Genomic DNA, 17,072 nt, shown 5'->3' with positions numbered 1-17,072 from the left:
TCCCTACAAAAATATTTTCTGTCAGAAAAATGCAGATGCTGAAAGTCAAATGTTCTCTAGAAACATGCCAATTTTGAAACAGGCATTTCAGAAATGTAAGGTTGATATCTCACATTTTGTCCTCACACATTTTAATTTGGTTTACATTTCCATTATAAATCATATATAACTAAGGAAAAAAAATCCGTGCCAGATTAAACGGCTTTTACTTTACTTAAGCATATGTTTTGAATCTTGATTATTTCAACAGAAATTATTTTTTACTGAAAGTTTTTCAACTTTAAATTTTCATTCTATTTTAAAACACAAAAAAATGTTCCAAGGGGCTTTTGGAAACAAAATAAATCGAGCCTCCCTATAGCTCTAATCTGGGTGAAGCACTAGAGGCTTTTTTGGATCATTTAATGCCTATTAGAAAGGGGCATCATCTTACAGGAAAACAGGGAATTGAGGCGTGTGATGCTGCCTTTACTGGGGCAAATGGTGAACGCCTTGCTGATTTCCCTGGAAAAAGCTCTGGGTGTTCCAGTGCAGCATAACATGCTAATACTCAGACAGCTCTGCAGAGGAGACTGAACTCCTGCAGCAGGGACTTAAAATTTCCTTTGTTGCAATAAGGGGAATTAGGAGAAATGTGACATCTGCAATGAAGTTGCCATTACATTTCTGCCTGCACTAACTCATGGGGGCCAACAGACACCAAGTGTCAGCTCATCCCAATGCAATATATATGCATTTATCCTTCACTGATTCCACATGATCTCAGACCTCAGGGGAAACATTACCATATCCCTATGCAACAAAAGCCTGTTTTGAATACAGTTAATAAGGTCAAGGTAACTTTTTAAGCAAATGAGTCCTGCAGCTATCAGTTTTTTCCCCTTCATTTCCTATGTATTCTAAGATTTTGAAATTCTGGAGCTTGCTTTTCTAACTAGCTTCAAATATGCAAATCATACCAATTTGAATAGCTTATTAATTAATTTCATATATATACCCATGAAATTGTCAGACAGTAGTCTTATGGTTCCAAGTGCTTAAGGTAAATATAAGGAAAGTCAATTGCTTTAATTTGGTTATGCAGATTACCCTAGATTGACAATTAGAGGACAAGTAATGAAAGGGCTGCTTTTTTACACAGCTAAAAGCTCTATTTTTTCCCATGACTTCCAGAAAAGCAGAACAATTGGTAAAGTACATCTATGCAAATTATTCTTAATTTTCAGGATGTTTTAATAATCCTTCTCATTAGCTCTGGGTAATCAAGTCTTACAGTAATCAAGGCTGGGGGACTCCCGTGAAAGAAGCAGCTACTAACCACTATCAGAGATGTAGTGCTCATCTTCAGGTACAGGTACTGGTCTGACTCAGAGAGGCAGGTGCAGCTTGCCTGTGTTTCATCATTTGTGTTTTGTGGGACAGGCAGCCAAAAAAAGCCCTAGAACATCTGGATGAGAAGCTGCTGAAGATAAATTGAGCCATGAAAATAAATGTTGAAAGCTACTTGTGTGCAGGACCTTTTACTTTTGTTTTACAGGTAGAGTGACTTTGAGGATTTTCTGTTTGAGTAACAGAGGAGAGGTTTTGCTGATTTGAACACCTCTGCCAGGAGCCATGTGTGATGAACTTTTTTTCATTAAACTTGCCTTTTCCTTTGACCAGTTCTTGATTCACAGGGCAATGGCTCCCAAAGGAGATGATCAGTCTGTCCCAGCCTGGAGCAGCCTGAGGGACATGACCTTGGGGAGAGAACAGACCACTGAGCAAGATGGAGAGAGAGCAAGAGTGAGAATTTAAGTTCCCGTATCTCTCCAGCTTTCCTCAGTTTTATTACCATCCAACAGTGTCCTCATTGCTGTTCCTAAGCAGTCCAATGTGCATTTCCTAAGGCAAAGTTAACATGGCTTTTAAACATCAAACTCAGCAGTGTATTTATCACTGTGCTGGAAAGGGCAGTCTTTTCCTCCACCTCTTTAGAAAGACTTACGTTCTGCATTACATTGCTCATTATTCTCTTTTTTTTTTTTTTTTTTTCTTTTTTGTTGTCTGGGAGGGAAGAGGGAGAGAAATCTGTGGGACAGGTTTTCCAAAAGGAGCACAGCCTGTATCTGGTTTTGACTCATTCCAAGTAAGTTATTTTCACATCCAGGTTCCTTCATCCCAAACACTCAAATAAATCCATCATTTTGACTTCTTATCTGTAGCAGTGTTGTGAAGGCACAGCTGCTCTAGAGGTCTGCAAGCATGGAGATGGTCTCTGACACACTTGGCCTGCTCAGGTTCTTGTGTACTAGGACCATGACACTGATTTTGATGTCAAAATAAAACAGAAGAAAGAGACTGTTCAAAACATTCACAGCAGTCTTAATGACTTTAAAGGCATGCTGTTGTGCACTGTATAAGAACTGATTTTTCCATTTCTTGTAGCATCCCACGGCCTACCTTGGAAATGGGAATGGCAACAAAGCTCTTCTCTGAGATGAACTTCCTGAGCCATTGATAGGCAGGAGCTTTGTGTCCTGAGAGGATCAGTGACATCTACTGGCTTCTTCTTCCCCATAGACTGGAGATTTGAGGAATTCAGCAAACTCCCAGAGGCATGTCCTTCCTCTGCCGTGGCTGTGCTTGTCTTCTGTGCACTGAATGTTTGAGCACTTCTGCAGATATTGGTTAATTATTTCTGAATTAGCTGATAGGATTTCATGGTGTGGGAAAAGGACAAGAAAGAAGGAAAAATGAAGAGCAGAGTGAAACGTGGTGTTCTCTGTGTATTGGTGTTCCTCGGGTTTCTCTGGGGAGCCTCAGGCCGAAGAGAGAAGGGAGACCTTTGGAATTTGTAGGACTCCAGGAGCACACGAATCCAGAAGGAAACTTCAGTAGCCTCTTTGTGGTACTGTACAAGTCCTGGATAAGTGATGGGGAATTACACTGGAGGCGTTAAGGTCGGAAGGAGGCCTGTGGTCTGCAGTAAAATCCCCACTCCTCAGTATAACTTTTTGGAGACTCTTGGAGCCAGATGGAGACTGGACCAGGAGAAGTTTTTTCGGGAAGGAAGGCAGGTAGGCTACCAGCTGAAAGATTCCACATGCAGTGTTGCAGGATCCATCCTTTGGGAAGCCCAAAGGCTCTGGGACAGTGTGATGTTGAATGAACCATCTTGTGCTTTGATGAAGGTGCTTAAAGAAACTGCACATGCCAGTGGAAGCAGGAGAAAACCCAATCCACCTTCACTCCAAAGCAGCAGGACTGTGGATTGCAAGAGGCTCTAGATGACTGTAGGTGAACTCAGCCCCTGTCAGTTTTGTGTAATTAATCTTTTCTCAAGGGGGGATATCCAGAGATACCAGCAGCACAAACAGAGTTTGTTATGGACCATTTTCATCTGAGATTTGTAGCAGCTATTATTTAATTCCCAGTCCATGTCTTTTCATTGCCTTTTAAATTAGAAAGTTATTTAATGTTGATGCAGAACACTTCCTAGAAAAAAACCAGCCTACAGACTCATATTGGATTTCTGTATGATAATATGGGATACAATAGAGCCTACGAGTCATTCTGGGATTTGAAATGCCAATCACAGGCATTATCAGAAGACATTAGAAGTGGTCATGTGGAGACTGGGGATAGATCTTACAAAGCTACTGAGCAACATTTTATTGTTCTACACATCTTTCCAAGAATAAATTAGTATTGATTCGATTAATTCTTTGATTAAAAAAAACAAAGGTAGGGATAGTTTAGATGATATGTAATGCTCAGTGTATGTGATTTACTATGTTCAAGTATGGTCAAACAGTTGAGCCTAAAATTCCCTGTCTCTAAACATCAATTTGTTTTGATGTTTTTTCAATTAACAAGTGTTTCTTTACAGCTGAGGCATCCTTGCCTTCATGTCTGTTCATCTTATGTGAAGATGTCTGGCTTTGGATGAAGGAGATTTTCTCTCAGCCACTCAGACAAGGCTCAGCAGGCAGCACAGCTGACTGGTGTCTCTGAGCTTCAAAGTGGACTTGGAGACAACAGCTGGGATGTGACCAGCTGGGATGTCCATTACTCTGCAACAGCAATTAGAGTGAAGTCATAATTTTTGGCCGTCGAACAGCTGACTGAGCTTCAAAGTGGACTTGGAGACAACAGCTGGGATGTGACCAGCTGGGATGTCCATTACTCTGCAACAGCAATTAGAGTGAAGTCATAATTTTTGGCCGTCGAACAGCTGACAAAAAGAAAAAAGCCAGTCCCTACAGCTTGGTCATCTGGATGCAGCAGGGAATGGGTCCTGTTTAGCAGATGCCCAGGAAGATATATGAAGCAGAAGTCATTTTGTTGGCAGGTTGTGCCAGACAGTCTCCACAAAGAACAGAGCAGGGAGTGATGGCAAGAGCACAGTCATTTTAAAACCAGATGTCTATTAAGAAATAATAAAAGAAACACCCCTCTTGTGTTTGGCTGGCTGGTGCATGAGAGTGTAGGGGAAGCAAGGCAAGAGCTAAATGAGGGTGTTGTACTGATTGTATTAGAAAGGGTAAAATTAATTTATATGTGTTTACCTTCGATTACAAATCTGGGTGAGCAGCGAACTCCCCACAACTGGGTCTGTATTTAATGGGAAGTCTGTGCATTTGGGTTTGCAAACTGGTACCATCACCATGCTCAAAGGCTGTCCAGTGCCTGGCACAAAAACCCTCACAAAGGGGAGCAGCTTTTCCCCTGGGCTGATGGGATCTTGGCTGAAGACAGAGAGGAAAAACTACTGTGACACAAAGTAGAGGGGAACTGCCTACTGCCTTGCTGAAAACCTTGGCTGCCCCAGATTTCAGCAAAATGTGGAGAAAGTCACTGGGGAGAAGAAGATGGGGGAGAAGAGCAAGTCAAAGAGGAAAACAAGTAAAATGCTTGTGTGTGTCTTCCCTTCTTCCCTCACCTCTGTTGCTGTCACTGCCACTGGCAGTGCAGCCTGGGACCAGTTAGAATTTCTCCAAATATGCACAATAGTACAAGATGGTGCACGCAGTGAGGTCTTGTAGCACTGAATCTAAAAGCCCTTGTGATTTGCATGGAGAACAGGAGCTTTTGCAGCAAAACTGAGCGAGTGAAATGCAGGGGATTGTGCCCTCTCTGTTACTGCAGTCTGTGAATGCAGAACAGCGAGGCTGGAAAATTCCTTGGGCATTCTCAGCAAGGTAGGTCTGAGAAAAAAGAGATCTAAACTCCAGAAGCATCTTTCACAGCTTCAAGGAATTGCTTAAGATGACAGAACCAACTGGATTTGAACTCACACAAGCACCTTTTTGACCATCTAACTTAGGGCGCTTAGGGATCATTAATTAACATTAATATATTCAGAGATGATCTAAGGAATCAAGAGTCAGAGATTTTTCTGTGGATTTGTATAAAGATACAACCTCTATTAGAGTTCAGGGAAAGTTAAAAGAAACTTTTGCTATGCAAAAGGAATGATTTATCCTGGCTAGCAAGCCAATGGAAAAATATAATCAGCTTGGAGTAGTTCTTTTTAATTTGAGTGTTTTAACTAGCTTTGTGGAAAAACACATTGGGATTAAAAGGAAAATGAAATAGAACTGTAATATATCAGGGATGTTGATGGCAGAATATTGTAGTGGGTTTTTTCTTCAAAGTGCTGTGATAGAAAAATGGCAAGTAAAATTAAATACTGGTCAGAAAATCTGGATGTAGGCTTTTTAAAGAGTTCTTTGTACTGAAATGTAGATGTCATACACTTATTTTTACTATTGAACCAACACAGGACAAGGCCTGTGGTTCTTTGTGTTCCCACTATTAGCTTTTACTGTTATTGTAACAATAATTTACAGTCAAATAAGAAAACAGGACTTCTCTAAAGGCCTTAAAACCCACCAAGGTTTTGTGTTTGTGCAAGCCTACACTAATTAAAAGCACAATTCACTCCTCAGGGCAGTCAGTGAGATGCTATGGCCCACCATTTTAAACATTTTCACTCAGAAGGACTCCAGACAGGTTTGTGCATCAGGTCTTACAGTCACAGGGCTGTCTAACTTTCTTTTTGCTGCTTTCACATTCAGCTTCTAAGAATTTGGTCTCCTGGATTCTCTATCTTCTGTTTTGCCTGTTTTAACTAACGAGAATGTGTGTGGTTAAATTTTTCCAGTAAGGCACATTTATTTTTATGCTACTCTAAAGTCTTCCCTGCATTAGAATACATTCTGATTTTTCCGTGGGCCTGGAATAACGTCAGAAGCCAAGTATAACAATTTTGTGGAAATCACAATATTGAGGTACTTCCTTAAAACTGGGTAGTATGAACAGTCTTTCAAAGTGGGAACTACCTGCCTTCTTCTTGTGGTGCTAACACTGCTAGCAACAGCTCAAACACTCAGGTAAACTGGGGAAGGAGTAATTTGCATTTACTATCCCCTTTTTTTGCAGAAAATACATACTTTTTTCTGATTGTCCATATTTCATATAGATTTCCATACAGAAAAAGTTGCGCAGTTACCAAAACCGCCTCTTTTAAAGAGCAAATCACATTATGAACTCTAGAAGTGCACTCAAAATACCAACATTTTAAAGACAAGAGGTTTAAAAAGAAAAAAAAAGAGGCCCCATCATCATGACAAATATATACATAAATAAAACCAAAAATAACCCTGTTCAAACATGGTTGTGGTTGGATAGTCATACCATACTTCTTTCTCACCAAGACAGGGTGAAAAACATGCACTAAAATTGTTGATTAAGCATGGGAGGTGATCAAATTCAAATGGATCTAAGCCTAATCTGTGGAAGAGTTCAGGGCAGCTCTCCTGATGTTCTTCAAAGGCAAAATAAAGCCCTTGCCACTGCTACAGCTCACAACCATGCTTCAACGTGGCTTCCTACAGCTGGGGCCGCCGTGGTGCGTTACCTGAATCATTCCAATGATAAGAACACCACCAGATGTTAAAAAAACCCCAAAACAAACTAAATCCACCCTCCCCACCCCCATCAATTTTATCAGTAGCTTTTCCAAAAAGAAAACAAGTCATATATACATACATATACACGCACACAGGGAGAGCTCAGGACTACGGACAACTTCTGGGATGGCAGCAGTAAGGGTGTGACAACACAAGATGTCAAAAGAAGCCACTATGCTTCCCCAGCCCTTTGCTACATAATTTGGAGGCCTCTTCTACCCAGATGGCATTTGAGAGGGAGAGAAAGGACAGGGAGGGAGATGTTTTCTGCCTCTTCCGGAAGGTTTGGGTAAACGAGCTTGCAAGTTGTAGGAATTGCAAAGATTTGCGTCCGGTGGCAGCTGATGGCCAAAATCTGAGCAGCAAAGGGCGTGGAAGCAGAGAGAACCAGACAGGCAGAGAAAGACAGACAGACAGACACAGCGACAGATATGAATGCCAGTCCCAACTGAGGTGCAGGCTGGATGTATGTCGTCCTTCCCGCGATCCTTGCTCCCATGGAGGGGTGTGTGCACAGGGCTGTGCCGCAGGGCCCAGCGCTGCAGTCCTTGCGCAGGCCGCGTGCCCGGGGCTACCGCGCCTGAATAAGGACTGCAGCAGTCAAGCCACTGGTTCTCTGCCTTCAGACACATTGGTTGAGAGTGAAAATGAACTCGTGAGGTTTAGTGTGGCTGGAGACGGGGGAGAGGAGAGCAAGGGAGAAAAGGAAGAAAGGCGGGGTGTGGGTTAAAAGGGAGGAGTGCAGGAGAAGGTGAGAGGGAGATTTAAGTATAGGCTTTCAGATATTCCAAAGAATGGGAGCAGGAGATCATGGCAAATAATATGAAGCCTCTTGACACCAAAAGCGAGATGATTGTAAAAAAGGGCCTCATGCGCCTGGTTTAAGCCTGAGCTGCTTTACATCAGAAATAAAATAGGCTAAATGAGAAATCACTGCACAGGTCTCCAAGTCTTGGGAGCTCAATGCTTTGATATTTTTCTGACCTTACTGCATCAGTACTTAGGATTCAAGCAAGCTGCAACCCTCTGCTGACTTCCTAACAGAATTTGGAAATATTTTCAGAAGTGCAAGGCATGAAGTGCTCAGCTCTCCTGAATACCTGATGGACAAACACCAAACCATTACCCAGAAGGCTTGGGCAAAACAGACCTGACCAACATTTTTTAGGGAAGGGATACACCAAGGTGGGGTTTGGGTTTCCCTAGCCTTCTTCACAGGAGTGCTACTTCCTGAAGCACCCAAGTCCTGTGTCTCCCAGATGCCACCATGGATCAGCCCACACACAACACTGCACTCTCCTCCTGTCATGTCTCCCATTAAAACCCCACCATGTCCATCAACCCTCAAACCAGTCGCAATGTTCACGCTTAGGAAAACGTGTGCTGCTACAACAGGAGGGCATTTTATGCACGGAAATATTCCATTATTTCACAAAATCCCTCAAGTCACCGGTTCTCTGTCCCTGACAATTCTCATCTTGTGACCATGCTCACGCCCCTGGCTCATCACATCCGCTGCATCACCTTGTGTACCTGTGGGGGGTAACTCCTCCTCCTCTGTGCCTCCTGCAGCGTTCACAGACACACTCAGACACGCAGCTGTGGTGCTGAACGAACAGGCAGGATGGATACCAGCCCAGATGGTTTGCTCAGTCATCCTCATGCATCCCCAAGCACAGCTGACGAACACAGAGGCACCTGCACATGCAGACACGCTCAGAGGCACTGGCAGAAGCCCTCAGAGACAGGCCCACAGAGAGGCACAAACCCTCCCTCCCTGACATCCTGTCCAGACAGACAGACGGAATCAAACACACAACACCCCCACTGTCACTGTGGTGCTCTGGAGACACACGTGCTTCCACCTGGACATGCCTCTGGAACATCTGCAGGCCACGAGCTGCCGGCTGCAGCTGGATGAACAACCCCTCAGCTGGCCAGAGACTCATCCAGCTCAGTGGGCACTGAAATGAGCAGTTCTTTGGTAGCAAATGAAGACTGAGCCATGCAGTCTCTTTGGTCTGACACTGGCAGGGGAAAGGATGAAGGAAAAAGGACCCTATGGACCAAGGAAGTGTCAGCTTTCCTCTCCGACTGCGAGGAAGGAGTTCACATTAACAGCTTTCCCAGCGACTCAGGGTCTGACTGTTTGTCTTTCATTTCTTTGGGCACTGTAGCACAGCACAAATCGAACTTGATTTCCCCGTTTGATACAGAGCAACAAACAGTAATGAGCCACTTTCTTTGCCTGGAGGAGGGGACAGCAGGCTGTTAGTCACCTTTACAGTACTCAACTCCAGGCTGTGTCTGCTGATGTGGAAAGGAAGGAAGTGCTATTCTGTGCTTGGGGCTACTTCTAGATGATGTAGTCCAAACCTGCTGTTTTTTATTCAGCTCCTATAAAATTTATTTCCAATTATAACAGAGAGTAATAATTTTTACCACCTTAAGATTTTCTTATAAGGAGCTTACAGGGTTTTGCAAACTCTAATAACAATACTTTTTTAATGTAAGGAATAATAACAGTCTCCAGTGATGGGAAGACTGAGGTACAGGGATCTAATCAGAGTCCAAGGAAAATAATCCACAGGCCCTACATCCCAGGCCTCATATATTATACCATCTTTCATCTTACTCCCCAGAAGTCATTCTTGATCTTAAAGAGAGTTGACACACGGTAGATGTGGTCTCTGCCTTGGAAGTTCCTTTTTTTAGCAAAAGATTAAAAAGTCCTCTCCTCCCTCTTTAGTTACTTAAGAAGTGGCTTAAGAGTGTCCCAAAACAAACATTAAATATTTCCAAAAAATTTTGGGGAAGAAGAAAAATCTTCCTTTTGTGGCTACAAAGTTAGCTGTACAACAGTCACTGAGAACAATGCTCTGAAAAGGCAGCTTCAGAGTCAGGCAATTTAAAGGTGAATTTGGCAGAAACTGTGCCACTCTGAAGTTTTTAAACCCCCCAGATTTTAACCTTCTCTGTGCCCTTTGCACTTACTCAGTTGTGTGAGATGCCTTTGTGTGTCTGTGGAGCTCGTTGGGGGGACTTAGGGGATATTCTCAGGCTGCAGGAAGCAAGTGATTGGACGTGATTGGACTTACTGATTGACAGATTTCCCCACCATGGAAGTGTTTTAAGCAAAGGCTTCCTGAAGGACTCAGAAATGCTGCGGGGTGCCTGCCTTGCGAGCACATGGCTCTTCACTGTTTTGGAATGCACAGCCATGCTAATGAACGTCTGCTGAGCTGGACGTGCATGTGCACACTCATGCAGGGGAACATTCCAGCATTCAGGGAACTCCCAGGCACAAACCCTCATCCATAAGCAGGTCCAACTCGCACGGGCAGACAGTCACATGGGCTCAGTTACACACACAGTGACCCCTGTGAATCCCTCATCAACCACTCACTGCACAAATACACACGAAATACATGTGCTTGCATTCACACTCTTTTCCCTCCACACATGGATTTATGTCTGAACACTCTCCTGTGGATTTGTGGCCCATACAGGCATCCAAACACACTCAGGGCCATACAATACGATTAATGGAGTGCATACACAAAGACCCACCCATGCACACTCACATATGTCTTAACGAAGGTTTTGGTCTGGGAAATTCCTTTTCGAGAAACAAAAACAAATGTCAAAAGAAAAAAAAAAAAAAAAACAAACCAACAAACCAGAGCATGGGGAACTGCACAAACAAAAGCGAGCACGGACCTACACACACACACCGTGGAGGCTGTCAGTCAGTCAGGGCTCTCCTCACAACTACAGCTCAGTGCCTGCTGGGTTTGCTTCCCCTGAGTGCAAACGTCTGGTGAACCTCACAGATGTCAGGCTTACGTGTCTATGGCTGCAGGTCAAACTGACCTGTGCCAGGAGTCTCCATCTTCCCTTCTAACTGACCACAATAAGAACTGACCCTTCCCTCCAAGAAGAGCACCTTCCAAGATCCTACCACAAGCACTCTTCAGCTTCTAAGGAGTTAAGCAGAAATGTTTTCCCTGCACCTGACCAGTCTAAACGTCTCCTATTCATGGAGCTGATTGGCACTTCAGGGTTTATTGTTTCTTTCCTTTTCAGACCCCAGGTCTCTCGGAACAAGACAAGACAGTGTACAGAAACACAGGGCAGGGTTTGCTCAAACCCACAGACAGCAAGAAAGCAACGAGCCCCTGAGGAGACAGGAGAAGTGTGTCTGATAAACTGCCTCTCACTGCTTGGGAGGATGACAACCGTCCGTCCAAGATGGGCTGCTACTTCCAAATCCCATTTTCTACAGGTGTAACATACCAAGTGCTGCTAGCAGAGAGGGAATCTGACAGGACAAACCGACATACAAAACATTCTCTTATTCAATAAGGGTTATAAGTGCAAAGGGATTTCAGAACATTTCAGAACAAACTCAATCCATAGCTGCCGCTTATTTATCAGTGCATCAAAAGGTTGTGCAAGTTTTTAGTAACAAACATTAGAAACTAGTAGCAAAGAACTTGCCTAGATAAAAAGAGAAGATTTAAACATGCCAGGTAACAAAAAGACGTGTGCAGAGATCTGTAAAACTGTATAGAAGGAAAGGATTCTTTAGAGGAAACAGAGGGACCATCACACAATGCTCTACACAGCCCTTACTGAAAGAGTCAGGGCCAACCCTGCTGCCTCCTCAACTAAGACAGGTGCTGGTTGTTTGGAGAGAGGCATGCCCTCATTTTTCATAGGCTTCTATAACTAAAAACTGGATTCTGGGCCTTGCCTGACATGAACTTGAATTTAGAGAGAGCCTTGTCGCTGGCAATTAAGCACACCAGTATGGACAGCCCTGGAGACTGAAGATCACAACAATCAGCAGCAGCATGACTATCTCGACAAGATGCTGAGAGTGAATGTGATTTATGCTGCTTTAAATTGAATGTCTGGGAGCTGGGTGTCTAGACAAACCTAACAAACCTAGACACTCACCAGCCACTGGTGGGCACCTCCAAAGAGCAATTCATTTCCCTGTCACGGACATGTCCAGGGCGCCTGGGGAGGGGAGCATCCCTCCCCACTCACAGCAAGAGGAGACCTGGGTGACTGTCTTCCTCTCAGACAGTGGAAGTTAATGAAGACATTAATCTGAATTTCTTCAAAAGGACCCATTGGATTTTCCTGCAGTCTAGGGCTTCTGACTATGATAAACTTCCATTTATTGACCAAAACACACAGATTTCTTTCCTTTCTGCTTACGAGACTTTTGTATGGATTCTAATACATCAGTCAGGGAAGTCTTGATGTTTAATATGATTCATCTCCAGTTAACTGTGCTTATTCCCTCCATTGCCATGTACAGTTCTCCCTCTGTGCATGAGAATTGAACTTTTCCACAATCTGAGGGCTATTGCCAGGTTCCCTATTTAGTTTTCTTGTGATGAGTGTGGCAGAGAAAAGGTTTTAATTTCACTCTTAAAAATTATCAACTTCAGCCTCACTGTAACCTCCCTCTACAAAGTCAGCCTAATCCTAATATCTACCTAGTAAAAGAGTAATGAAAATTGTTTACAACATTCTGTGGCAAATGTTGTAAGCAATTCTTTGTGTCCAGAAGGTAGGACATTTAAGTGATGCAAAATAAAACTTCCTTTTCAGTTAAAAACTATTTTCCATTCTTTTAAAAGACAAGGAAAATAAACTAGTTAAAAAAAAATTCATTTATTCAAAATCAAAAATGTTACAGCTTGAATAAATAGTCCTGTTTCAGAAAATAAAAAAAAAAAAAAAAAAAAAAAGAAAAAAGAACCTGAACAGAAATTAAACTAGAACCAAGATACGAAAATATTTTGTTTGGAAAGTTCCAAGTAAGGCATTTGTATTTTTTAAAACGCTGCCTAATTTTTTTTCCCTAAACACAGCACTGAGTGAAAACTATGTTGTCATTTTTCCGCTTGCAATGGATTGCCTCTACAGTACACAGCAATTCCAAGATGGACTGTTTATTCAAAGGCTACATAATTTTCAAAATCCAAGACTAATTTGCTGTTCTTTAATGTATTTACAGCAATTTTCTTTCAATCTTTCTGTTTTCCTGGCCTTTGTAAGCTGGATTTTTCAGCATAATTTTTGTTTATGCTCATAAACCCATCATAGCCTTTCTTTTGGAAATCTGTGTGTTCTTCCCCATCCTTTGCCTATTTACCCTATAATTCTGTATCCATCCACCTCCAAAAAAAGAGACATAGGAAAAAATTTGCCTGGTGTGATTTATTTCCTGAACACCAGATGCTCATTTCAGTCTCCGTGGCTCACTGAGTCCTTCACCTTTCTGCCGAGATGGCCATGAGTGGGGCCAATTGGTGTCAATTGGGCTGGTGCAATTTGAGGGATGGAGCAAATCAAGTTGCAAACCAAAACAAAAAAAAAGGGTTGGAACTCTGGTGCTTTGTTTTCCTTTGGGATTTCTGCTTTGTTTTTACTTTGTCTACCTATTTTTTTTATTATTTTCACATTTGAAATGGAACATTAGGAGCAGGTTCCTCTAATCAGAGATGATTTGGTCTTTGTTTCATTTGGAGGAAGCCTGAGCGAGGAGGCACAGGGAGGATTCCTGTTTTGGTTCCCTCAGTTCCACCTCGAAAGAACTGACCTTTTATCTCTCTGTGGGGTGGAGAGTATTGAACAGCCATGGGAAGCAAAGCATAACACTGGGCAGACCAAAGTGCTGGCCTGGGACTATTCGAGCAGCTTCCCATGGCACAAAGAGCTTTTTCACTTACACTCCATGTTTCCCATCACTTTTCCTGCTATACAGTTTAATTCATGCCAGGCGGATTATGAAGGGAAGAAAATGATGCAGCAGTCAAAAAGTCCTTAAAGTCGTTCCAAAAAAATTAAAACGGAATAAAACCAAAGCAAATAAAACTAAAAAAAAAAAAAAAAAAAAGAAAAAAAAAAAGAAAAGAAAGAGCTTTGAAACTAAACAAAATTTCTGAAAATAAACTCAAAAGAAAGGAGGGGGAGAAAGAAAAAAAAAAAAAAGACCCGGGAAAGACAAATGAATGTTAGAGCAGGCACGATCATGGACAGACGCCAGCTACTTACGTTCACCTCGGTGATTGCTATATCAACAATGCTACCCACAACAATCAAGGCGTCAAATGTATTCCATGCATCACAGAAATAGTGCTGCATGTGGCAGAGAAGCCAAGGAGAGAGAGAGAGAGAGAGAGAGAGAGAGAGAGAAAGAGAGAGAGAGGAAAGAAGGAAGAGGAAGAAAGAATGAGAGAGAGAGAGAGAAGGGAGAGAAAGAGGGAAAGGGAGAAAAGAGGGGAAAAAAAGTAAAAAGTAAAATAAAATAAAATGAAAATAAAAACAAAACAAAAGCATGAAAGAGGGAGAGAAGAGGAAAAAAATAAGAAAAGAAAGAGGTTACGTGGGCATATTAAATAGTCTCTTACCACTCTACAGTATTGGTTGCTCAAACCTCTGTAACGTTTCACATGATGGAGGGTATCAACAAAAGCCTGGTTAGTCAGAAAGTTACACTCAAGCATGTCTACCTTTTGGAGGGAAAAAAAGCACACACACCCCAAACTCTGTGCGCTTTCACAGTCACAGCCTTGGGGCCAGCTATGACAAGTGAAAAAGAAGGAGGCATTTCCCCCCCTCCTTTTTTTTTCCCTGGGAGAAGGAGAAGGACGACGGCAAGTTCAATAAAAGCATGACTAGAGGGAAAAAAACCAGAAAACAAAAAGAGAGAGAAAAAAAGAGAGAAAGAGAGAAGGAACAGCAGAGGAGGAGGAGGTGGTGGTATCCTGGGGAGGGTAGAGTAATACTCACATTAGTTTCACTGAGAATGACGTCTATAATGCTGCCAATTACGATGAGGAAGTCAAAAACATTCCAAGGATCACTAAAGTAACCCTACATAAGGAAGGGGCAGGCAGGATGGGGATTAAAAAGGAATGTTAGACAGACAAAAACAGTTCAAAATTACCATTAGAATTTCTGCCCTGATACCTCAAGGGGTTCTCCTCTTAAGTCTACTTGTTGTGTCTCAAGCTGTAGCCCAGGCCTGGGTTCCCTGACTTGTGTGAGCAGCCCCGCTCCAGCTCATGGGATTCCAGGGAAGCCACCCCTCCCCTCCAACTCTGGGACAGGGGCTGAAGGGAAGCCACACAGATCACTTTGAGCACGGCTGCTGGCAGGAATGGGGCTTGCAGGACCAGCTCCTCCAGACATCTCCATTCCTGGCAACGCAGCACCCTTCCCATTTGACTTAGAGGGGAGAGTACAGGAATAGTGTAACATGGTTCCCTCAAAAAATGGCTCCCCACTGTCAGTATCAATGGCCCAGTCCATGTTCCAGCTGTAACGCTCTGTGCGGGCGCAGGGAATAGCCTGCTGCTGCGCCAGGGAGGAGGAGAGGGCACAGTCAAGCTGGGGATGTGCTATCTAAATCTCACCTTTATCTTTACCCAGCCACAGTCAGGATTACAACAGGCATCAGCCTAACAGTTTCTTTTAGTAATGCTTTAGCTCCTGTCTCTATAATACAGAGCAGGACTGGTGTCTCTGTTACTCTGAAAGCACATCTGCACCTCAAAATGGAGCTGCGAACGTAGCCTGGCTCATCCCACCAGGAAGGGGTGAGAACAGGAGCAAAGCTGGCTTTAGCATTGCTCAGAGCAAGAGCTGTTGCTCACTCCTGCTAAAGCCAGGGCCACAGCAGCACTGTCACCTTGGCTGTCCAGATCACTTCAGGGGCTATCTCAAACATCTCATCCTAAGCAGAGCTCAGGAGATGCTAATCAGCACTGCTTGCTGTCCTCATCCTGCATAACTTTTGGCTGGATAGGCTGCAAGGATACAGGACCCTTCTGGAAAAGGTCCTGTTCAGCCTAGAAGATGAACCTCTGTATGTAAACTTCCTCTACAAGTCAATGTCACGAGCAAAGAAAATTCATCTTGGCTCACTGAGCACCTGTGCCAATCTCTTCCCCTTGTTCTGCAGTCTTAAAAGGAGGCAAACATACAAAATCCTCCGTCCTCCTTTCATGTGTTTGGTTTCGTGAGCATGGGCTAATGTGACCTCCCTGTTTCCCAGCTGCAGCATGTCTCCTGTGAGACTGAACCCGAGTTGCACTGTGACTGCTATTCTTAGTCAAAGAGTCAGGTCATGGGTAAAGTGTGAGCCTGTGTTCCCAGGCAGCATTGCAGAAAGCAAAAAGGAGAAAAGTAAAAAAATTTAAAAAAAGAAAGAAAAAAATAATTATCTCAGTACTGGCACTGTACAAAGTCAGGCTTGGGAGCCTCAGATTGCTGTGGGTTCAACCATCACATGGAGCAGGCACTGGCAAAAGTGTCTATCTGCTGAAACATTGCCTCTGTGAGACTTCGGGACTCACATTTATGAACAGCATTACATTTTGGGCAGGGGAAAAAAAAAGAAAAGAAAAGATGAAGCAGAAAAAGCCACTGCCCAGCTGGTCCCACACCAGTGAAGGGAGCTGGTAGAGGGGACTTTGAAATCTTCTCCTCAAAACCAGAATAAAACACCTTTATTCTGCAGCCTGAAATAGGCAACTCTCTTAGCAGATCTACACTGGGAGGAGCAACAATCCCATGGCTACACGTTACTACACAATTAGCTAGGAACAGGGAGGAAGGAAACAGGAGCAAAAGCAAATTCAGAGAATATTATTATTCAGCGTCCAGCCTAGAAATACACAACAAATATTAGAATGAATTCAGCGGTGATGTCCAGCATCATTAGCAACCAGATGGACCTGGAATAAAACTGTAATTAGACTTCAGCAAGAGGAAGGGGAGGGAGAGAACAGCAGATTAAATTGGAGAGGCAAACGCATTTTGAATAAATAAAGGACAGACACAGATCATACAGAGTTACACAAAGTGCCTTTGCAGCCTGCTGCGACCTTGGCAGACAGTGCACTTGAAGCATCAAAGAACAGAGTAGAAGACAACAGACCCAATCCTCCTGCCCCGTCCATGTGCACAGTCCTGCAGAAGGCACCGGCACTGCCCACATGCCAGATGAATACATGTGTTCAACAGCATGGTTCTCTTCTATTTCCTCTCAAGTTGCATCATTTAGGAATTACTAAGGATTTCAGCAGG

At 43.2% G+C, this 17,072-nt stretch overlaps 1 protein-coding gene across 1 annotated transcript in view; it reads right to left on the bottom strand.

Moving 5' to 3' along the window:
• CACNA1C (calcium voltage-gated channel subunit alpha1 C) overlaps positions 1-17,072 on the bottom strand; it is a 470,627-nt gene that overhangs the window by 41,999 nt on the left and 411,556 nt on the right. Inside the window, exons 32-33 of the mRNA XM_017726196.1 lie at positions 14,772-14,855; positions 14,034-14,117 (exon numbers count right to left, since the gene is read on the bottom strand). Coding sequence (XP_017581685.1) covers positions 14,034-14,117; positions 14,772-14,855 — 168 coding nt within the window. The remainder of the gene's footprint in view (positions 1-14,033; positions 14,118-14,771; positions 14,856-17,072) is intronic.

Source organism: Corvus brachyrhynchos, unplaced genomic scaffold (assembly GCF_000691975.1).
Source record: "Corvus brachyrhynchos isolate BGI_N302 unplaced genomic scaffold, ASM69197v1 scaffold191, whole genome shotgun sequence".
Classification (NCBI taxonomy): domain Eukaryota; kingdom Metazoa; phylum Chordata; class Aves; order Passeriformes; family Corvidae; genus Corvus; species Corvus brachyrhynchos.
Note: the sequence above shows the minus strand (reverse complement) of the source record. Positions and strands in the feature narration are given on the sequence as shown.